The sequence below is a fragment of the Panulirus ornatus genome, chromosome 50 (genome assembly GCF_036320965.1).
Source record: "Panulirus ornatus isolate Po-2019 chromosome 50, ASM3632096v1, whole genome shotgun sequence".
Classification (NCBI taxonomy): domain Eukaryota; kingdom Metazoa; phylum Arthropoda; class Malacostraca; order Decapoda; family Palinuridae; genus Panulirus; species Panulirus ornatus.
The window spans coordinates 13,945,925-13,970,292 of NC_092273.1; the positions used below are offsets into that span (position 1 = coordinate 13,945,925).

At 41.6% G+C, this 24,368-nt stretch overlaps 2 protein-coding genes across 3 annotated transcripts in view; both read right to left on the reverse strand.

The window, feature by feature from the left end:
* The window catches only part of LOC139764454 (uncharacterized), a 9,248-nt gene extending 6,163 nt beyond the window's left edge, over nucleotides 1-3,085 (reverse strand). Inside the window, exon 1 of the mRNA XM_071691007.1 lies at nucleotides 2,909-3,085. Coding sequence (XP_071547108.1) covers nucleotides 2,909-2,933 — 25 coding nt within the window. The 5' untranslated portion in view covers nucleotides 2,934-3,085. The remainder of the gene's footprint in view (nucleotides 1-2,908) is intronic.
* A 3,715-nt stretch (nucleotides 3,086-6,800) lies between these two features.
* Nucleotides 6,801-22,609, reverse strand: LOC139764619 (rhodanese domain-containing protein CG4456-like). 2 transcript variants are annotated; one of them, XM_071691467.1, is made up of 4 exons: nucleotides 22,368-22,609; nucleotides 11,332-11,457; nucleotides 8,183-8,348; nucleotides 6,801-7,794 (listed from the first exon to the last, which is right to left on the reverse strand). In XM_071691467.1, exons 1-4 carry the CDS (start codon nucleotides 22,384-22,386, stop codon nucleotides 7,653-7,655), a joined length of 453 nt encoding a protein of 150 aa, XP_071547568.1. In that variant the 5' UTR covers nucleotides 22,387-22,609; the 3' UTR covers nucleotides 6,801-7,652. The 2 variants fall into 2 exon arrangements, with proteins under 2 accessions (XP_071547568.1, XP_071547569.1); XM_071691468.1 differs by having other exon boundaries at nucleotides 11,332-11,445; nucleotides 22,368-22,571.
* Nucleotides 22,610-24,368: the final 1,759 nt, after the last annotated feature.

Genomic DNA, 24,368 nt, shown 5'->3' on the forward strand with positions numbered 1-24,368 from the left:
ACACACACACACACACACACACGCGTCAAAGTTGAAAAAGAAGTTAGAGTAACAGACATAGTTACACTTCATTAATAACTGGCATGTTCTACTTTTCGCTAGCTAAGGAAAGAGGAAGACAATAAGAAACATGTATCCCTTCCTGCGACATGAGTTTTGCCTTACAAGCCTAGGAAAGCCTAGCATGTAACATCCACCACAAGTTTTGCTTGATGAATGATACTGTTTCTACCGCTACGTTCGTTACTTACTTGTCATACTTAGGCCTAAAATCATCTGGGACTATTTTCTACTAGATATCAAATTCTATTTTTATTCTATTTCAAAGTCCCATACGTGTATCCCCATATCTCATGGTAGTACAGTGAATGATATTCCTAACCTCTCAGCTGGATGCTCGTGCTTTTCTTTGTATACTAAATTTTGGATCACTCCAAAGAATTATCATAATTATTCAAGTTTTATCTAGGTGAGATACTTTCATATCCGTTATATTATTCCTGATGTCTTCAAATTTCTGCCAAGCATAGAATATCATGCATTTTTCTTTTCTTTATCGGTTGTAGAGATTAAGTTTCTTCAACCTCTCATGATAGTTCGTATGTCCCAAGTTTCTAAATTCTCTCCTCCTTGTTTATTTCCATTTTTACTGACAGTACGAAGCAGCAGTTTTCAATTCTGCTTCTGATATATACACTGAACAGTTTCATTATTAGTTTCCTGTCTCTCTTAGTAATAATCATCATTACCGTACCGCTCATTATCTAGCTTGATAGTACTATTGTACCAAAGGGCTTCCTTAATTCAAATTTCTGATGGTAACACTTCGATCTTGGACGTTTTCTTTTCTTTATATGTCTTTCCCTTTCATTCTTTGTGAAGAGTCACCATTATATATTGGCAATCGCTCCATGACTTATTTCCTGATATTTCCGCCATCAGATTCCATGTTTTCTTTTGCCTATTTATATAGAATGTCTATATATCTTTGCATTTCCCTTCGTCGTCTGCACTCATCATTTTATACCCTATCGTGTTGTCTGTAAATCATCTGACTATATACTTATCTTAACTTTTTTGCTTATGTCTAAAAGAGAAAGAAATAAGAGAAAGATGGGTAGACCGAGGTACAAAAGAAAGTGAAATCGCTGGACAGATATCTATATTATCTCTGTGAAATCTAATTATCAAGAGTATCCAGAAAACATAATTGTTTCTCTTCTACTTCTTTATCGCCAATATAGACTCTTAGAACGGTCTTCCTCTACTGCAAACATACTCAAGATTTGTATCAAATGTATATCTACAAAACACAGTTCGACTGGAACTATTTGGAACGACACATATACGGGGTTCTAATTATTCGTTTTCTGTTGCAGTAATCAACTGAAATAAATATTCTTTGAGATTCCGGCTTCTACGTCCTAACATTGTACGTGGAATCTCTATCGCCAGGCGGAGCTGAGGGCTAACGAATCCCCGACACCAAATGTGGTACATTCTCTTGGCTCGAAACCCAGCATGGTTGATACACCAGAACATGAAAGTGTCATTACGGCCCCTCGCCTAGGCTCACGCAAGCCTAGCGAACAATACCCCTTTTGAATGGGTTTCACCTCAGACGCACACAAGGAAGTTGTGTGTCCATTAATCCAACAAATACAGTAATGTATAAAGCCTCGAAATACTGTAGTACAGGGTGGCCCATTTATACCTAACACATTCTATGTTTCAACTTTCTAAGAAACAAGTGTAAATTTATATCATTTTTGTTTTCCGTTTCAAAGCGTTGGAAATTTGAGTGGTGGGAAACTGGAATGTGTCAACACGAGTAAGAATTGTGGAACTATTTTAGTTATTGACCTATTGTGGGGAAAAAATAGTTAGTAAACATAAGTAGTATGTTTTCAGTAAAATAGTGTCATAACCATACTTACAGGAATGTTATGGATACAATAAGACAACACAAGAGAATAAGGTAATTTCTCAGTTCATCACTGATTTATGGCAAACGGGATCCTCTTTGGGTATCATCAAAGACCAATTTCTACGAGAAGCGACCCAGGATGCAGCCATGACTGCCACTGGTGAAGATACACTGAGGACGGTAATGACCAACGCAGCTGTTCGATGCAAGGAGAGCAGCAATTGTGAAGGCCACCATCTAAATCAAAGTGATTTTTCAAAAACGTTGAGTTGTGACAGTGTATGGGGACTTACCGTGTTTGTAGGTCAGATCGACAGAAATGTCTTGCATTACTTTGCTCACATCTAATTGAATATATATATATATATATATATATATATATATATATATATATATATATATATATATATATATATATATAAAGCAAATGTATATGGGGTATGAAAGGGCAACCGTAGATACGGTGTGGCATGGGCCACATCGTATCTAGGCTTACCCGTCACCTGTGTTAGCGACCTAGCGACCAGGGATTGTCGTAAGTCTCCCTAATGTGTTATGGGCAAGGCGTAGTCTTAGGTTTACCCTTAATTGTTTTAAGAGGCCAGAGAGGGAGTCTTCGGCCCTCTTCAACCTGCGTCAGATGATCACGGGTGACTAGTCATCCGCCTTTCCCTGATCATTCGTATAGTCGGTGACAGCTATTCGTAATGCCCGTTACCACCCTCTTTTAAGCGTCCACGGGTGTTGTGGTGTCAGCTCAAGGACGCTCAGGTCTCTCCGGAACCTATGCTAGTTGATAAGTTTCCTAAGGTGTCACTTTGACTTTGTCAGCGAGCGAGGGTTTATGTAAAGCTGTCCCCTCCCCTTGCTTGTATTTACAGCCACTTGATTCCTTTTAACTGTCACCCTGGCAGCCAGAGGGAGCTTTAGGCCAAAATCTCACTTAAGTATCAAGGGACAGCTTGGAATCCCTCAACTCACCTGTGTCAGCCACCAGAAGAGGCATCGAATCCCTCGCTCACCTTGCGCTGGCCTCTATGGTACTCCTTTCGACCGACTCCGTCTCCTGTCTGGCTCGTCTGCCACACGAAGCCAGGATCACTCAAGAAGACGGACTCAGAGCTTCAGAACCCTTGTCGTGCATGAGAGAATGCCTGCTTTTGTGAGCAAGAGGGCTGAATCCGCTTGTGTTAATTCCTGCGCACGCTTGCCGTGAATTGTCAAAATGCGTAGATTATGGATGTGCGTGTTTTATGAGATTGGTAAATGTTGCACTCGTTTATTAACCATATATATATATATATATATATATATATATATATATATATATATATATATATATATATATATATATATATATATATATATATATATATATATGGACGCAGGACGAAGGGTATTCGATAATTAGTAATAATCAAAGTGTAACTATGAGAGGTTCGAATCCTTGCAATCGGAGGACATTATGTGAGATATATATATATATATATATATATATATATATATATATATATATATATATATATATATATATATATATATTGGACTGAATCAGGGCATGTGAAGCGTCTGCGGGGCCTGGATGTGGAAAGGGAGCTGTGGTTTCGGTGCATTATACATGACAACTAGAGTCCCAGTTTGAACGAATGTGGCCTTTGTTGTCTTTTCCTATATATATATATATTGGACTGAATCAGGGCATGTGAAGCGTCTGCGGGGCCTGGATGTGGAAAGGGAGCTGTGGTTTCGGTGCATTATACATGACAACTAGAGTCCGAGTTTGAACGAATGTGGCCTTTGTTGTCTTTTCCTAGCGCTACCTTGCGCACATGCGGGGGGAGGGGGTTGTTATTTCATGTGTGGCGGGGTAGCGACGGAAATGAATAAGGGCAGACAGTATGAATTATGTACATGTGTATATATGTATAGGTCTGTGTGTGTATATATATATGTATACGTTGAGATGTATAGGTATGTATATGTGCGTGTGTGGACGTGTACATATATGCATGTGTATTTGGGTGAGTTGGGCCATTCTTTCGTCTGTTTCCTTGCGCTACCTCGCTTACGCGGGAGACAGCGACAAAGTATAATAGAATATATAATCATACGTGCATGCTATTTCCTGTATGAGCGGGGTAATTTCCAGAACGGATGACAGTCTTAGAGGATAGAATATCCTCATTTGACTCGTTCAGTTATTCCGACATTTGGAAAGTAATACAGGAGGGGATTTCCAGCCCCCCTCTTAGTCGCCATGTACTACACGCGCAAGGAATGCTTGGGCAGCACCCTTTCTCCCATATCCCCAAGAATATCCAAGTTCAAGCCAAGTATCCATTTATCGACCACCTCTGAGGGGAGAGTGAACATCCCGAGTTGGGTCTGAGCCATTAACCTCGCCATCAGCATGCATAATCAAGTATAATTAAAGTCCTTCTTGCGTATCATTTACATAAACAAGTAACCATGATACGAAGGACACGAGGGAGTCCACTCATTGCTCTCTCCTCAGTAGAAACCACCCTCCTCAACTTGTTCTCTGGTCTCTCGTTTGGATAACTTTTGATCCACTTATGACGTTTTCTACGGAACTGTAAATTTTACATCGGTTTTCTTCTGTTTGGGGATAAATACAGAAGGCCTCTGAAGTTATAAAGTACTATTTTCTTACCTTTTTTTTTTTTTGTTATGTTCAAGATGCTGCTGACACTGGTCTGGGAGATTTAGGTCACTTGACGTCCTTCCCTAGAGCCCACGCTCTCTCTCCTAAATAAGTAGTACAGTAGTTCATGGTAATTGTCATTTGTTGGTTTACCGATGAAAAGGAGATCCTTGTCCATGATACTCTACAGGAAACCTTCCTCAATAATTTGTCGAGAATATGATGAAGCTCCTTCAACGACGTCCCCAATCAATATTATCTTCAGTGAATGGCTAATGATTCTGCGTGGCACTGGAGCGTGTATGGCGAGATAATATCTGGGTTATTAGTCAAACGTCCCTCATAATTTCCTATACTCTTATCTGTTGAGGTTAGTGCCCTCCAGGGATACATTCGTATGCCAGTGAATGTTTACGGACTCTTAGTTATTATTTATCCCGACGTTTGCATGTATTCTTTTCTTGCCCAAATCTTCGCCGTTTCAAATCCTCCTTCTTTTCTCATAGTCCTTGGCTAATCGTTTGATTCACATCCGTTAGTGTTTTGGGGTGTCTATGTTTACAATATTCATTCTATACTTATTTCTTTTCACTTTCTTGTCTTCTGTTCTTATCCTCTAATACGTCTGATGATTTCTGGTTGTCGTTGTATCTCATAAATTCAGTGTAGTTCTACATTCCTTTGTCTTTTGATCTTCCATAATGAAGATATTCTTTATTCCATCCACCTCCGTCCCATAAAGTTCGTTCCGACTTCCTTACATCCAGCAGACAGTCTACCTTAACAATACGCTGTTATTGTCCCCAAACGATATTGTTCAAAGTTCCCCAATCTCCAATTGTCCAGTTACACAATTCATTCATCTCCATCCTCACAAACTTCCTCCGTCGCATATTCAAAGAGAACCCCACTTGTGACGTTTATGATCGCCAGTGACCTGACAGGTTAATGTTATAACAGTCGGGGGGGGGAGGCCTTATGCATAAATACGGATTCACTGTATTCATATATACCTTTGTGCATGCATGTATTTCTTTCAATCTCGCTCTAGCCCAAATAGTGTATGATTACGATTTGCTTTACACCTGTTGACTCGTATCTCAACTTTGTGTATTACATGTCCTTACTTACATGTGTGTGTGCGAACCCATACGTAGTTAACCAATATCCCTTCAAGTTCAGCCATACAAATAATTTTTCTAGTGAATATTTTGCTATCAACAGGACCATAATTACGTGTCTATATCACCATAAGTAAATACCCGATTCCTTGTACGTCTTCTGACCATCTTTAATGTACATATGGACCAAGCCTCACCTCTAACTGAAGAACTCGTCGTGTGGATTGGTCTGTTGGTTGGTAAGCTTTAGGGCTATCAACTGCCAGGGTCAGTAAGACCGCTTACAACAGGGTATTACGTCCACTGAATGAAATGTATATCATCCAAAACCTTCTTCGGCTGTTGAGGTTAATTCTAAAGCTATACAGACTTTATGTATGTGGTTCTTGTCATGTGAGGATACTGAACCTTTCAGGGGCTGTGGTTTTGATACTGTCTGGGGATGAAATCAATTCTCTCTCGAAAGGCCAAATCTAAATCAACAAGTTTTTATACGATGGAGACCCAGCCATATTGACAAAGATGTATAAAAACATATACAACTTATTACCGCATAGTTATGCTTACTTTTTAACTTTCCTGTTCATAGGATCACCCATCGGGTTTCCGCAGCTCCCAGGAAACCAGCCATGTCCACCAGGTGGGGCCACAGGTCAATAAGTGGTGTGGAGAGTGCAGGATTTCTGAACAGCAACCATTCAGTGTCTTCGGTATGGATAGTGCATGGACGTGGTGATCTTGTGAGTCGGTGTTTGTAATGTCAAGATAAGTGGTGTCAGATATGTATATAGTTGCACTCATATACATAAAAGATATGGCCATGTTATGACATGCATATCCATGTACTTTTTCGTCCATTGACAATGAGACAATCTCGCTGAAGATGATTTTTCACTCGCGACCAAACCACATACAGACGGTGACCAGTAGAGAAGCTGCATGTTGGGAAAATATACATTTGTTTCTTCACGTCGAACTTTAAAGATTTCTATACTTCTAAATCTTTGTTTAATGGCACCCAACCTTAACTGACTTAGGTAAAACACACATTCTCATCTTACCGAGAAATAGAAAAAAAACAAACGAATATAATCTAAAATCACATTTAATATATATTACCTTAGAAAAATATACATTGTAAGAATACCTACCATCTCACTGCCTTACAAGACGTTACATACTCTTAACCTAACCCTTGGAAAACACTGGTGTGGTAGCGCAGCCTCGCCTACGTCTCTTAACTAACCCTTGGTAAACACTGGTGTGGTAGCGTGGCCTTGCTTACGTTATGCCATGCTGATAAAATGTCCCAAGCTCGTGCCGTCGTAAATTAATCAGGCAATTATCCGCATCGACTGTTGGAGTAATTAAAGCCATGCACGCCACATCACATCAATCGGGGTACCTTGAACACCTTCAATGTTTAAGATAATTCTAATACTGTACGTGCTCTTCCTGTATATAGCAGGCCTTGTGTTAGTTATCTCACGTTGCAAAAATATCAAGGCACAAGTAATATCCTCTCTAGATATACGTGTTTAACATACTGACCACTGATTAACATTTCTAAAAAACCTTACATTATTCTCAGACCATTTCTCAAACTATTACTAAATCTTATAAGACTGGAAAGGTACACATGAAACCTAAAAAAAAAAAAAATATATATTTTGCCCTGCATAAAGACGGCCCTAGACTTTTAAACACAAACAACCAATCTATATAGTGCATTAACTGGACAAATTTCTTATTACAGTATACAACAGTCATTCTTCTCACTTCTCATAAGGTGGCTCAATGAACAGGTAAGGTCACACAAGTTATAAAGGCCCAGAAACATGGGTTGAGCAACTGCACTTCTTGGTATAAAGTCCCGACTGTCGAGATTAAGTACTTGACATTTCTGGCCCGGCCACCTCGCGTCTCCCAGCACGCCCCATCACGAGTTCCTGGATGATCCACCATTGCATGGGGACGAGTCCTCATCATCGCTCTCCTCGAACTCATACTCGTGGGGTTGGCCTGGCTTGATCACATCGCCACCCTTCTCCTCCCACTCGCTGAAGGAGCCACGATAAATCCTGCAAGAAAAATAAAGTCAAACGGGGTACGGAGTGTGAGGTCATGTAAAAAGAGAGAGAACACGGCATGAAGGTGTTAAAACAGAAATGTATAAAAAAAAAAAAAAACAAGGTTTCAGAGTGGAGAATGATGCCAAATATATAAAAAGTCTGTTCAACATGTTCTCACAACGATATCTGACAGCAGCCACCTCGTATTATAAACATAGGATTTACAGCAACTGGTACAATAACAAGCAATTGTTTTCTTTGACCAACTATCCATCGTCTGTACCAAAACTTCAAAATTTCACAATTAAAAGGTTAATCTTCTGACTATACTCTATACATCTCTGTCGTCACGCCTATAAGTAATTGCAGCAAAGCAAACGAAGCTGGCTGTAGTCACCTGTGTCTCTTGAAGCCTTTGGCTTTCAGTATGTCACAGGCAGTCTTGGAGCGGACGCCCGTCCTGCAGCACACCACCACAGGGTCGTCAGTGCTGGGTTTGTCAAAGCCGTACCTCGCTTTGAACGTCTCGCAGTCCATCCCACAGGCATACTTGATCTCCGTCACTGCAAAACAATTTTCTTTAATCCTTTCTTTTCGGATATTCTGTATAATATTCAGTATATTCGTTTCCCTATATCCAATTAGATTACGATTATCAAACGATGCATATTTCTTTTTAACGCTGGAAACTCCAATGACGGACGAATCACCTCAAGCCCAGGCCTCAACTGAAATATAAAGAAGTTAATGAAAGAGAAAAAGAAGAGACAAAGGGAAAGTATTTACGAATTTTGGAGGAAGTGAAACAATCTTTTAAAATGTGCCAGTTCTTAGTTATTGGGAAAGACATGAGAAAGGTAGAGAGTTCCAAGACTTCGAGGTGTAAGGAAAGAAACATTCATTTTAACGGCCTACCCTTGAGTTGCCAAAGGCCACACACACACAAAAAAAGATATGTGACGCCGCAGATTGCCAAGTATTGCGTGGTCGGGCTAATGGTGGGAGCATACGATCAACCAGTTCTCTGTATTCACCGGTATTCAAGTCTTGAATATGAACTACAAATAAAATCAGTTAAAACTTTACTCAAGGCCGCCTCAATGTTAAGGCTGTGTTGTGGTTTACTTGCAGTCAAGCACAAGGCAAGGGGAGGGGGGGGGGAGGAACAGTTCTGGCCAGCACCAGTCTGGGCCAAGAGAGGAATGGGCCAACAAACAGCAAAAGCCACCACAGGACTGAGTAATATGAGGCACGGGCCAGCACAAGCCTGGGCTAAGCAGGTCACGGGCCAAGCACAAGCCTGGGCTAAGCAGGTCACGGGCCAAGCACAAGCCTGGGCTAAGCAGGTCACGGGCCAGCACAAGCCTGGGCTAAGCAGGTCACGGGCCAAGCACAAGCCTGGGCCACACAGGGCACGGGCCAAGCACAAGCCTGGGCCACATAAGGCACGGGCCAGCAGAGGCTTAGGTCGAGCGGAGCACACAACGCCTCCGATGCCGCACTCTCCACACACACCAGCACCTGACGACCATCCAGTTTACTGTAACTGATCGGCGCTGTTGTCCAGGTAACCCTTCCTGAGTTTGTTTCACTGGCGCGTCGTCTTTGGGAGGGGAAACGAAGTTACGAATACTGTTCTCCCTGAGTTCTCTCTCTCTCTCTCTCTCTCTCTCTCTCTCTCTCTCTCTCTCTCTCTCTCTCTCTCTCTCTGGGGCCGTGGACTTTTATCACAACTGCTGTTTATGCAACAAACGTGTTGAAGTACTGCACCATAATTTAGGTCACCTTGACAGTATTCATGATCACACATTTATTTCGCAGTCTGCTTTTAGGAGCCATTATCTGGTATGACTAGAGGAGTCAATTACTAGCACCAATTATACCAATTACAAGCGCCTAGCATAGAGAGGGACTTGCTATACAGGGCAAGAGAGATGTTTATCGAGGGGGTAAATACTACTGTACTAGCACCTGAGGGCGTGGGCGTTTAAATGGACTAGGGCTAACGTAAGAATACTCGGAAGCATCTAGAACATTGCAGAAGCCATAATGTGTACCGCAGGGGTGTAACAGGAGCCATGGATTAAAAACTAGAGGTAGTGAGGGGCATAGAGGGGATAGAGGGACACAGTGGGAGCCATATGAAGTACCTTGGATAGGGGGATACAGCGGGAACCATATGAAGTACCTGGGATAGAAGGATATACTGGGAACAATATCTAGTCCCTAGGATTGAAAGATACACCGAGAACCATACGAGGTACCTGGGATAGAGGGATACACTGGGAACTATATCAATTGCCTGGGATTGAGAGATACAATGGGAACCATATCAAGTACTTAGGATACAAAGGGAGTTATATAAAGAATCTGAGATAACAGATGGAACGTTATCACGTACCTTGGACACAGTGGGAACGTTATCACGTACGTGGGATACAGTGGGGATGTTATCACGTACGTGGGATACAGTGGGAACGTTATCACGTACGTGGAACACAGTGGGAACGTTATCACGTACGTGGGATACAGTGGGAATGTTATCACGTACCTGGTATACAAGTGGGAACGTTATCACGTACCTGAGACACAGTGGGAACGTTATCACGTACCTGGGATACAGTGGGGACGTTATCACGTACCTGGGATACAAAGGGTACGTTATCACGTACCTGGGATACAGTGGGGACGTTATCACGTACCTGGGATACAGTGGGGACGTTATCACGTACCTGGGATACAAAGGGTACGTTATCACGTACGTGGGATACAGTGGGGACGTTATCACGTACCTTGGACACAGTGGGAACGTTATCACGTACGTGGGATACAGTGGGGATGTTATCACGTACGTGGGATACAGTGGGAACGTTATCACGTACGTGGGATACAGTGGGGATGTTATCACGTACCTGGGATACAAAGGGTACGTTATCACGTACCTGGGATACAGTGGGGACGTTATCACGTACCTGGGATACAAAGGGTACGTTATCACGTACCTGGGATACAGTGGGGACGTTATCACGTACCTGGGATACAGTGGGGACGTTATCACGTACCTGGGATACAGTGGGAGACGTTATCACGTACCTGGGATACAGTGGGAGCGTTATCACGTACCTGGGATACAGTGGGAGCGTTATCACGTACCTGGGATACAGTGGGGAGCGTTATCACGTACCTGGGATACAGTGGGAGCGTTATCACGTACCTGGGATACAAGTGGGAGCGTTATCACGTACCTGGGATACAGTGGGGAGCGTTATCACGTACCTGGGATACAGTGGGGACGTTATCACGTACCTGGGATACAGTGGGGACGTTATCACGTACCTGGGATGCAGTGGGGACGTTATCACGTACCTGGGACACAGTGGGGGCGTAATCACGTACCTGGGATACAGTGGGAGCGTTATCACGTACCTGGGATACAGTGGGAGCGTTATCACGTACCTGGGATACAGTGGGAGCGTTATCACGTACCTGGGATACAGTGGGAGCGTTATCACGTACCTGGGATACAGTGGGAGCGTTACCACGTACCTGGGATACAGTGGGAGCCAGGGATCTGGCCGAATGCCGCCATCTCGTTACGATTCCTGACATCAATGACGGTCACATCGTTGAGGTTGGTGGCCAGTTCGTCATACGTGATCTCTGCCAAACAAACTACAAATCCTAAGAAAAACATCGAAAAGGAAAAACATTCTTTTTCAAGTCTTAAATATAAGTATTGGCAATGAAATCACCAACCCACGTTCTCAACTACCAGACCTACCTATATTTGAACCTTAGATTTAATTATGTATTCAAGCCAATGGCCTTGAGTCTACAATGCTCAGGATGATGGATGGGGTTTTACAAAACTGCTGCTGCCGTGGAGCAAGTAGTGATAAATGGCTGGTTTGTGACGCTTCTACTCAGAGAATTGTCATATCCTCATCAGCAACTATCCAGATAGCCTAACTGCACATGTGTTCCTTACACGATATTACGAGGTGACGCTTCTATGTTTTCTGTGGTTATTTATTTTCCCTCAGATGAATACGATTTGAAGGGGGCACCTCATCAATGTTCGCTGACGTGTGTGGTGTTTAGTCTCTGTGTAATTAAACATCATTACCAAGTTGGTAGTGATGTTTGGCGGTGAAATCCTGTCCAATTGTGAGGAAGTTAACGAACTGACTGATACAAACATACTCACCCACCAGGGTATGGTATGGGTAAACTTACCGAAAATTGTGTCCCCTTGCTTCACAGGGATAAGCAATTTCATAAGTAATACTACAAAACCATAGTTTCTACGACTCAAACAACGAATCAACAAATCAACTGATCTTGTGGATACAAAACAAAGACAGCCATTGCCTCTACCCAACCACTAACATGTCGGGTGGAATACAGAGAGATGATATCACACTGAGCTGACCCCCTGACACTCTTCCCCCGACCTTGTACTATTCCCCACTAGCTGTGTCAGACACCCGCTACCCGCTATCCCCACCCAGCTACCTGACTATCTCATTACCTCTTCCCCAGTCACTATACTTAAAAGTCTCGCCCACAGATATACACAGTTGTTAATACATCGCTGGGTCGCACATGTCCCAGCAGATTATTTATGCAATCACGAAGTAATTTGGGCATGGCATCTGGTAGTGCTGTCTGTCCGTCCACTGGTATATATGTACACGCTATGTCGGTGCTCACCACGCTACGCTAGTATTCCATACCAATACCCAATGTGATTTAAGAGATCAGGGGAAGTCATATAGGCCACTATGTCAAGAAAAAATACATAAAGTAGCATCCAACCCCTCCCCCCAAAATATAAAAAATGAATAAACAAAAAAAAAGAAAAAGGATGTTCGACTGCTGTACCGAGAGTAGTATAGTTTTACACACAGGTAGTTATATAAGTACTTATAAAACATGGCAATAATGTCTCGGCTCCTAGACGATAATATATGAATATTTCAAAAACTTTTAAAACTACCCTTTCACAGCACACAGTAATAACTAACCAGTAGTAACATGTTTCCAAATAAATATTTCTTTTCCCATAAAACGTCTTACAAACCGGAAGACAAGACCAGACGAATACCTGAAGGATGCCCAGATTCTATGACCTCAAGATGCATCGCTAATAGCACAAAGCTCTGAATAGCACACACGAGGGGGAGACACGTGAACGGGGGCACAGTGACAATGGTCTGCTTTAGATATCACATCGTGATCTGATAACAAGTTCGATAAAGATAACTACAATCTGTTACATCGAACCCGACCTCCGCTCGGTGACAATCATCAGCGAAGCTGTAGAAGGACTTAACGGTTGCCAGATGATGTACATACGTAACCCAACGGTATGGTGGACAATAAATCCAAATGAATCCATCCGAAGCGAAAAGACACAGACCCAAACTCTTGAGAAACGGACAAAAGCTTGGCATTTCTGTCTCTCCGTTTCCTATGGGTTTATTTGAACGGCAACAGAAATGCATCTTCCCGGACGGGTCCAACGACTTTGGAAATGAGCGACACGACTCGTCTCCATAGAACTGGCAGACATAAATGCGAAACAAATTTTCTGATAATCATGGCAGCCTCACTTTTAAAAGTTATTGAAACCGAAATATGAAATCAGGAATTATTACGGTAAACTACAGAAAGTGTCGAGAGTAACGATATTATTATATGCCAGGCCAGACAATTGGGCATTTCTTATTATCTCACGTCTATGGTGTCATACTGTATCACGCGAAAAGTTAAACTTTTCTCTTTTAACAGTGTTTACACCATCGGCAGTGAGCCAAGGTAATACTCGCCTCTGACGTAAGCACTCTTATGTCTTTTCTTAACCCAAATCGCTGCAAGAGTAAAGTTGGTTGCACTTGTTTATTTATAGTAGACCAACGAATGAATATTCGAACGAACACGTGAGCATAGAATCCACAAGGAGACAAACATTAATCAAACGAAGAATGCAATAGTTAATATTCCAAACACCCTACCCTCACATTTTTAAAACTATATAAACACTCAAGCAAACATCTAGGCAGATATATTCCGACATAAAGCAAACACAAAATGAGGCAAATGCGAACACATCTAGAAACACACACACACACACACACACACACACACACACACACACACACACATTCGTACAAACCCACATACGCAAGCATAAACAACCCTCCAATAACGTATACTTGTATACATAGGCACAAGAACACGCGTACATCCAGACACTTCCAATCAACCAAATACATTAAACCAAGCAACCACATACATAGCCAAACAAATATACACTGGCATATAAGCAAATTGACATCCTCGCATATGCGAAAATCCACTCAAAAACAACACAGCAAGAACAACAAACATCCAAGTATATACATCAAAGAACAAACACGCTCGTTGTCACAAAAGGTTAATATATCAGTGTCACATTCGAACCGGATGACATTTTCAACAAAAAAGTAAACTAAATTGCAACGATATCTGATCTTTTTCTTGAATACGAAGAAAAAACAAAGATAAAATGAATTACCGAGATTACTTACATGTTTATTCATCTCTAAATAATGTGCAAGAAATAACTATAGCTGGCTTTACATTCATGAAGGACCTTCAAACAGATTTCCCAAGCAACCAGGACATGTTGCGACATTTCCCGTCAAGGACGTACTCAATATACAGATCGTCTTAACAGGATGAGCTTGAATGCGTTTGTATGATAGATACAATATGAAGTTACCAGGTTAAGGTCTTCAAGCCGAAATGCAAGCATACTTCAAATAGTGCAAAAAAGAACTGTTCATTTTTAATTCCTCAAACGCCATGTCGAGATTGTTACAACAGCCGACTGTCCCAGATACAAACAAATAAAAACTTATCAACGTATTCTAGCTACATAGTCTATCCCTTTTACATATGATAAACAGAAACTGTAAACAAGGTGTTGGATGAAATAAAACGCAATCTGAACGCAGACAATTTTGCTGCCACTAAACTCTACACTTCTCAGTTTTAGTCAATTTTACAGATATCTAGGAAATGATCTTAAAAATCATATATTTCTCGAGATAACTGACAAATGACTACGACTAATACAAATAGCTAAACTGGCAAGCAAACTATTTCACAGACGGGAAATCCATTTCCTTGAAGCTACACTCTGCATGGGTTTTGTTCATCACTTTCCGCTCTTAACAGCTAAATCAAATCATGTACACTCAATGGTCTAAGCAAGGAAAGGTAACACCATGCAGTAGACCTTTCTTTCCGTTTTCGAATAGCTATAACGCTAAATCTAATATCTATTTCCTGCACACTCACACACACACACACACACAATATATATATATATATATATATATATATATATATATATATATATATATATATATATATATATATATATATATATATATATATATGGTGTGGGAGGCAAGTTGTTAGAAGCAGCGATAAGTTTTTATCGAGGATGTAAGGCATGTGTACGTGTAGGAAGAGAGGAAAGTTATTGGTTCTCAGTGAATGTAGGTTTGCGGCAGGGGTGTGTGATGTCTCCATGGTTGTTTAATTTGTTTATGGATGGGGTTGTTAGGGAGGTGAATGCAAGAGTTTTGGAAAGAGGGGCAAGTATGAAGTCTGTTGGGGATGAGAGAGCTTGGGAAGTGAGTCAGTTGTTGTTCGCTGATGATACAGCGCTGGTGGCTGATTCATGTGAGAAACTGCAGAAGCTGGTGACTGAGTTTGGTAAAGTGTGTGAAAGAAGAAAGTTAAGAGTAAATGTGAATAAGAGCAAGGTTATTAGGTACAGTAGGGTTGAGGGTCAAGTCAATTGGGAGGTGAGTTTGAATGGAGAAAAACTGGAGGAAGTGAAGTGTTTTAGATATCTGGGAGTGGATCTGGCAGCGGATGGAAACATGGAAGCGGAAGTGGATCATAAGGTGGGGGAGGGGGCGAAAATTCTGGGAGCCTTGAAGAATGTGTGGAAGTCGAGAACATTATCTCGGAAAGCAAAAATGGGTATGTTTGAAGGAATAGTGGTTCCAACAATGTTGTATGGTTGCGAGGCGTGGACTATGGATAGAGGTGTGCGCAGGAGGATGGATGTGCTGGAAATGAGATGTTTGAGGACAATGTGTGATGTGAGGTGGTTTGATCGAGTAAGTAACGTAAGGGTAAGAGAGATGTGTGGAAATAAAAAGAGCGTGGTTGAGAGAGCAGAAGAGGGTGTTTTGAAATGGTTTGGTCACATGGAGAGAATGAGTGAGGAAAGACTGACCAAGAGGATATATATGTCGGAGGTGGAGGGAACGAGGAGAAGAGGGAGACCAAATTGGAGGTGGAAAGATGGAGTGAAAAAGATTTTGTGTGATCGGGGCCTGAACATGCAGGAGGGTGAAAGGAGGGCAAGGAATAGAGTGAATTGGAGCGATGTGGTATACCGGAGTTGACGTGCTGTCAGTGGATTGAATCAAGGCATGTGAAGCGTCTGGGGTAAACCATGGAAAGCTGTGTAGGTATGTATATTTGCGTGTGTGGACGTATGTATATACATGTGTATGGGGTGGGTTGGGCCATTTCTTTCGTCTGTTTCCTTGCGCTACCTCGCAAACGCGGGAGACAGCGACAAAAAAAAAATATATATATATATATATATATATATATATATATATATATATATATATATATATATATATATATCACCCCTTCTCTTCCGCTTATTCTCGTCTAAATTTAGGCTTTTTGTATTTGTTTTTCCCTCAATTGCGCGGTCTCATTGGCCCCGCTTGTGTGACAAGATAAACTTCATCCTCACTCTGTGTGTGCCAGCTGTGGGAACACATGCAGCACAATTCCAAACGGTTTTTTTTTTCCAAGCAAGTGACATTAATATTAAACTAAATCTAGCCGTTGAATCACTCGTACAAATGTTACCAGGTGAAGCAATCGTTTTTCATTACCTGTTCCTTGCATAAGAACTGAAAAGTCTTGTAGCAACAAATAGCTACTTTTGTAGAGACAGTTGGCTATTTAATACTTCTCAACAGGACCTCAATTTCTACCCTGGCTACACTGTAAGCAGTTATCCTGCTGCGTCGACGAGAAAAAGAAAACATTTTTACAAGCGAGACGTTCGCCACACGACCTTGAGGCGGTGCAGGGGGTGGGCCTTGCGTTAGTAACTAACGGTTGTCGTCCTGATAACATCAGACTTGGTCGCTGATAAGTAATGCTCTGCTCGAACGCGGTTTCCTATCAATTAACTACCTACGCGGGCCACATACATAGCGAAAGTGTAGGTGGTCTTAGAATTATCTTTAACAACAGGTGTTAAATGACTTCTTTAAAACCAGAAGAAGGTGTTAAATGAGGCCTTTGATGACCCTGGCAGCTGATAAGCCTAAAGGCCCAACAGACAAACCAACCAACCAACCGACAAACTACTGTCTGCCTCATAAAATCAAGGGATTCCTAACGCATTTCTAGCAATGACCCTAGCGGGAGAATAAGAGTCAAGTAAAAACAGGACTGTTATTACATGCCTTTCGGCTCCTCTTATTTTTCGTAGGTTCTCCTGTGTGGTTTGTTTACTAGATTCGAGGAAAGCAACTTACGTAACAGTGACGCATCGTCAGTACAGTTGGCACAGAAACCACTCTTTGTTCGCGTCAAATCTATCTTACCTTAACGCCAGTTTCTCTCTCTACATATGCTACGCCACAACCTACTTACACCACTGACAAGTGAAGGGAATGGAAGAGCAGAGCAACTTCTTTCGAAGTGACGGGATTGTCACACTTTGAGACTGGTGGAAAGGGAAGATTATTATTATCATGATTATCATAATCTACTGAAGTATAAAGATCAAAATCGGGGAGAAAAAAAAATGTCTAAGATCAAATTAGTTAAAGCTTCCAACAACCTCGTCCACCATTAATAAGTCCCATTCCCTCCGCCCTGATCCGCAGCTTATTTCATCAACAGATAAACCCTAGTTCATGGACAGTATATGGACGGTCACGCGGGGAATATTACCACCAGCACCACATACCTACGACGCAACTATTCGTCTTGGCAAGTTCCCCCATCGTCTTCCGAGCGGTACTAAAACATCCACATGATCTTATACAGAGGTTACAACCTTTTAAGAATAAGCAAGACTATCTTTTACTGTACTCTAATATGTTGTACTTATTGGAGAGACTCGCATCCCCCTGCCAGTCATTAAGTCAACCAAGTTGGCCCGATTCATTCTTTGGGACGTTATCCTTGATAACACTGGCACGTGGATAGGGTGAAGCACCTGCATGAGACACGGGACCTGGCAGGAGGCCAGACACACCAGGGGACTCCTGAGAACAACAGTAAGGTTTCACTTTGGGATGCTATTTGTATATCTAAAAAACAAATCACCTGATGATATGCATTTGTCAGTGTAAAGCGGCACATGCTATATACGTCACAACACATGCCTCTGCTTATTTTCCTCGGGTTGAACTAAACTTAAATCGGGCTACATCTCCTAAGTCTTAGTAGACAAATAACGGCTAGGCAACCTCAGCTCTACAGCTGGCAAATATTCAAAATATCTAAGAATCCGTTCTTTTCAAAATGAGAAACCCTTATTATCTGGGGAACCTTACTGAATGTAAGTGTATACCAAATGTCAACACATAGTAAGTACAGTTATATGTAACGAGCGGAGCATGAAAAACAGCCTAATGGTGAGTAATTTCAGGACTTCAGTTTCTCGTTACCACATTATATGTTCCCTGATATCGATTTCTCAGCTTCCTGTTACCGCATTACCTCCTCCCTTACCATATTGCCAGCCATGCTATTGTCCTGTCTGTTTCCTGCTACGCGTTACCAGATTCGTTACAGTACTGCCTGCTTTCTGTTATCGCATTCCTTGCTTCCAGTTACTTTATTACCTTCCTCCTGTTACCGCATAACCACTTTCCCATTCCAACATTATTTTACTTAGGTACAGGCCCGTTCTTCATAGACACCGTGCGGACCAACAGCTCCATCCCTGCTGCTTGGGCAAGAGACGGAACTGCCAACATAAACATCTTTCAAATCGGTCACGTAAGGTATCCCAAACATCTTTTGCAGCGAGTTTATGCTCAGCAAATGCGCAGTAACACTGAGCATTTGTACTAACAGTTTAGGCAAAAAGAATTTATAATCTGCAATATAAATAGTTAGTCTGTGAAGTTAATAAAGACAACAATACGAAATTGGTTTGTTTTTGGTATCTTTAATGTCAATCTTACACTTGTAATCATTCTCATTAGACGAACCGAGTATACTTTGCTTAGATGTAAAACTCTCCCCTACAGAAAATTTTGTTTACTTTATTGCTTTACATGTCTCATTAATCCAAATCTGGGAATTACAATCGTGCACACTGGCATGGCGGAACAAAGGAAGGGTATCCAGGGATTTTTCCCAAAAAATGATCAGGGACAAGGAAGTACACTATCAAAATAAAATCATATTTATGGGACATAACTTAGCTCTAATTCAGACTTCATATTTCAGGTCAATTTTAAACAAAGATAAAATGACAAACTGACGCCCCAAACGACCACCATAATTATGATAATTTTCTTAACCTTGTTTCACTTTAATAGCTATAAAAGTAGAGAACCATAAATGCTATAATATACTGTGCGTTAAAAAAAAAAATTATAGTGCTCGTTCACATCAACTTGCATCAATAAACATACAAGTAAACATACCGGGGAGATGAGTAGACAACCTTGATAAAAACAGAAGCTGAAGTGGATCACCCGACCAGACTGGCGCCAATAACGAAACCAAAGACTGCGAATTACAAGTTGCGATCTTCAGCGAGGAAATACTCATACGCGTGTGAAACTCCGTTCTTGGTACGATTATGGGGATGGAAAAAAAAATGTAACCCCTATATCTTGCTCTTCAGTACCAGTTCAAGGTAAATTATGAAATTCACGTTTGAATATCGTGCAACGAAAAACTGTTGGTTAGGGTTCACCGAGTACGCGAGCTTAGTACCCCAACCTCACCTCTCCTCCAGCATGGTCCACCACCTCATTAAATTACTAATCAGGTCAAGCTCCCCTTACCGGACTTCGCATCTCGCATATCTAGTACAGACATGCCAGTGGTCGTGATCACTCACTGGCGGGCTTTGCAAGGCTAAACAGACTTACGAATTCGTAACGAAGGTATACTTCGTGTGTAATAAAAGCCCTGAAATCATAGATTAAATGACAAACTGAACAACTTTTCCTCCTGACGCTAAATATCATTCAATGTTTCTGAGAGCGTATTGTTCAAAATGACATGAACACTCATTTAAACAATTTATAAAGCATGCCACATTTCCTGATATACAAGAGTAGGAAGAGGAAGTTCTCAAGGCCAAAGAACTGACAGGCCAAAGATCCAGGTCAGTTCACTCGGCAATAATCACTAAAGTGATATACAAGCTAACATGGGGTAGGTTTCATAACATAATTTTATACACAAAAAAACTACAAAGCGAACGAATACGAATACAAATGAAAATGATATAAAACTGAACTTTATACAACGGTAAAATAAATAGTTGTTTGACCACTCGCAATGGCCATGTAGGGTACGAGATAAGACAGTCTGGAGCATTCAATGTTGGACAAAAAATGCTAACGGTCAACGAGTTATATCATTCTTTGTTTTCCTTTCCCTACTCATTAATGGATAGTGATCCTTAAAATTAGAGAAAATCAAAAGTGGTCTTAGCATACATTGAACCATGAAAGACAAAGATACACCGTCAATTATACATTTATTTGTACCCGAACAGATTCACCAAGTCAATTATACATTTATTTGTACCGAACAACAAAAACTTAATTAGAGGCGTTTACAATTAGTGTCAAGTAACTTGAACCATGGAATGGCGCTGGTTAGCTAAATTCAATGAAAAATATAAAAAGTAAAACAAACATTTCTAATGGAAAAATGGAAAAATCAACAATAAGACCAAAACAGTGCTAATTTACCTAAAGTAACAGACATAAGAAAATCATACCAATAGATCAATGGAGCTATAGTTAAGGGAATATATACTGTGGAAACAACGGCCAATGGCCGCCAGTCCCAAGAAAGTAGCAATCCGACATGTTGCGCATGAGCCGTTCGACGGCGTCCTTCTCAAACCCAGTCGATAAAATGTTTTGCTCATGCTAGCGTTTGTTCTTCAATTAATAGCATATAATGTGATCAGAACTGAGAAACCATGGCCCCTGAAAACAGTGGAGTGAAAAGAGAGAGTGAATCCAGTGCTGCACAAACAAAAATAAGGAAGCTATTGTCTGAAGAAACAGTATCGATCATGGCAACCGGTAAGTAAATCAAAATTACATTGTTTACAATAATTTATAACATTTCATGCTGTGCGTGTTCTGGCCATATGATATGGTGATTACTGTCCAATGTATACATTATCATAACCATCAGGATTTAACTAGCAATCGGCATTGACAGACACCCTTTGCCCTCTACCCCGTTCCTTTCTTTCCGTAAAATCGTTATACTGGATTTGAAGTAAACCCCAAAAGGAAGACGTCCAAGAGTGAGATCTATGTAGGGTATCAAGAGCTTGCTTTAATGAAGAGTTAAGACAGTAAAGTGTTGTACAAAACAGAGGAAGAGGATAGGAACGAGTGGAGAGGATTAACCGGGTGGTTTCAAAGGTGCCCATCCTGTCCCTGTTAACAGGTGTTGCGCAGCCTTGGAACTGCACGTCTCAAAAAAATAAAAAAAGAAAAAAACTGGGAACACAAGTGTTCGCTTCATGATTGTCATAAAGTGTGTTTGTGTGTGTGTGTGTGTGTCACAGCCTTGCCTACACACACACACACACACACACACACACACACACTTAATGACCATCATTAAGTGAACATTTAGACCAAAACGCGCGGTTCAACTATCTCCATCATGAACTCGATTTTTTTCTTTAGGCATACTTCCTAAGTAAACTGGCTAGTCGCCGCCGCTTTAAGCTCTAGTTACAGAAGTAGAACACCGTAACATCTACCCTGTAACCCCGTAACATCTACCAGTTGTATGCAGTACTTTTCAATGCTAATACTGCAACACTTCCCGTTATTTATCTGAACCAATGGTGCGATGGCCTGATACCTAATCTAACACTTGTGGGTCAGGTCAAACCCATATGGCCGTACGTTAGGGAGCAATATACATCCTGTAGCCGTACTACAGCCAACCCTATCCTGTGTGACGGCCAAGGACAAGGCATTACCCACGAATGGTAAATAACTACAGAGCAGTATCAGCTACCTTCTAAAACATTAAAACAGATCTTGATTATACAAAGCCTACACACCAGATGATTTTACAGCTACATCATGAAAGCTTCATAGGAGAATCCACAGTTATAAAACTGTACAAAAACTCATCTAAGAAAAACATACATAGCAAAACCTGTATATAAAAATAAAAGTTAGTTGAGACGCATCGGAAGAGTACGTGACGAATCCCTCGTGCAACCTGAGCCTTACCTTTGTGTTTATTATCCATGACGTAGTGACTCTGCTGTCTGTGGATTCCTTATGTTTATACCAGTATTAAGCTCTACTGTTGCTGGTGCGTCTACTGAGAGCCTTCTCTCCCCCCGCTGCTCCACCCAACCGTGCACCCACTGTCAGCGTCTTCGCCACACTGGTCGTCTGACTGCTCTTCTGGTTACTGGTATAGTTTATCCTAGACTACGTTGCCAGCTTCGTCTGCGCTTGGCACAGCGCACTTACTCTCTGCGCACTTTCACTCATTTCCCTTGCGCGATGATTTATGTTGTTCTGAGTTTCATGAACTGTTAGCCTACGATGAATAATAGTACAAGGTGAAAGACAGTAAACCAAAAGAACATGAGAAGGGAAAATGTAAACACACACACACTCACACTTTTATGGCAGGGATTGTGTGTAGATAGGCATAGGTACATTTGTCTAGGACGGTTGTTCAGATTGCCAGTTGTTTAGAAAGGCAGTTTTCAGGGGTGTCTCTTTTCCGTTAGATGATTTGGATCTAGGAACGAGGTCAGGGACATGAATGCCAAGAAAAGCCCAGAAAAGAAAGTGTTAAGAAATACAAAAAAAGAATGGGAGGTAATGTAGGTAATGTACAAATTGTAGTTTAAGAAAGAAGAAAGCTGATAGTAAATGTGAATAAGAGCAAGGTTATTAGGTTCAGTAGGGTTGAGGGACAAGTTAATTGAGAGGTAAGTTTGAATGGAGAAAAACTGGAGGAAGTGAAGTGTTTTAGATACCTAGGAGTGGATTTAGCAGCGGATGGAACCGTGGAAGCGGAAGTGAGTCACAGGGTGGGGGGAGGGGCAAAGGTTTTGGGAGCGTTGAAGAATGTGTGGAAGGCGAGAACGTTATCTCAGAGCGCAAAAATGGGTGTTTGAAGGAAAAGTGGTTCCAACAATGTTATATGGTTGTGAGTCATGGGCGATAGATAGAGCTGTGCGGAGGAGGGTGGATGTGTTGGAAATGAGATGTTTGAGGACAATATGTGGTATGAGGTGGTTTGATCGAGTAATTAATGAAAGGGTAAGAGAGATGTGTGGTAATGAAAAGAGTGTGGTTGAGAGAGCAGTAGAGGGTGTATTGAAATGGTTTGGTCACATGGAGAGAATGAGTGAGGAAAGATTGACAAAGAGGATGTATGTGTCAGGTGGAGGGAACGAGAAGTGGAAGACCAAATTGGAGGTGGAAGGATGGAGTGAAAAAGATTTTGAGCGATCGGGGCCTGAACATACAGGAGGGTGAAAGGCGTGCAAGGAATTGAGTGAATTGAAACGATGTGGTATACTGGAGTCGACGTGCTGTCAGTTGATTGAACCAGGGCATATGAAGCGTCTGGGGTAAACCATGGAAAGTTTTGTGAGGCCTGGATGTGGAAAGGAAGCTGTGGTTTCGGCGCATTACACATGACAGCTAGAGACTAGTGTGAACGAATGTGGCCTTTGTTGTCTTAGCGCTACCTCGGGCGCGCGGAGGGGAAGGGGTGCTATTTCCTGTGTGGCGAGGTGGCGACGAGAATGGATGAAGGCAGCAAGTATGAATATGTACATGTGTATGTATGTATATGTCTGTGTATGTATATGTATGTATACGTTGAAATGTTAAAAGTTAAAATACAAGGAGGGGAGGGTTTCTGGCCCCCCCGCTCCCGTCCCCTTTAGTCGCCTTCTACGACACGTGAGGAATGCGTGGGAAGTATTCTTAATCCCCTATCCCCAGGGATAAGGGAGCTGTGGTTTCGGTGCATTATTACATGACAGCTAGAGACTGAGTGTGAACGAATGGGGCCTTTGGTGTTTTTCCTAGCGCAACCTCGCACACATGAAGGGGGAGGGGGTTGTTATTCCATGTGTGGCGAGGTGGCGATGGGAACAAATAAAGGCAGACAGTATGAATTATGTACATGTGTATATATGTATATGTCTGTGTGTGTGTATATATATATATATATATATATATATATATATATATATA

Bases quoted from the DNA above. Each gene is read 5' to 3' on its own strand.
- LOC139764619 (XM_071691467.1), bottom strand. The intron at 8,349-11,331 runs GTACGTGGTAAC...ATTGTTTTGCAG, and splicing joins TGGCTCCCACTGTATCCCAG to TGACGGAGATCAAGTATGCC. The intron at 7,795-8,182 runs GTGACTACAGCC...TTTTTCTTGCAG, and splicing joins AAAGGCTTCAAGAGACACAG to GATTTATCGTGGCTCCTTCA.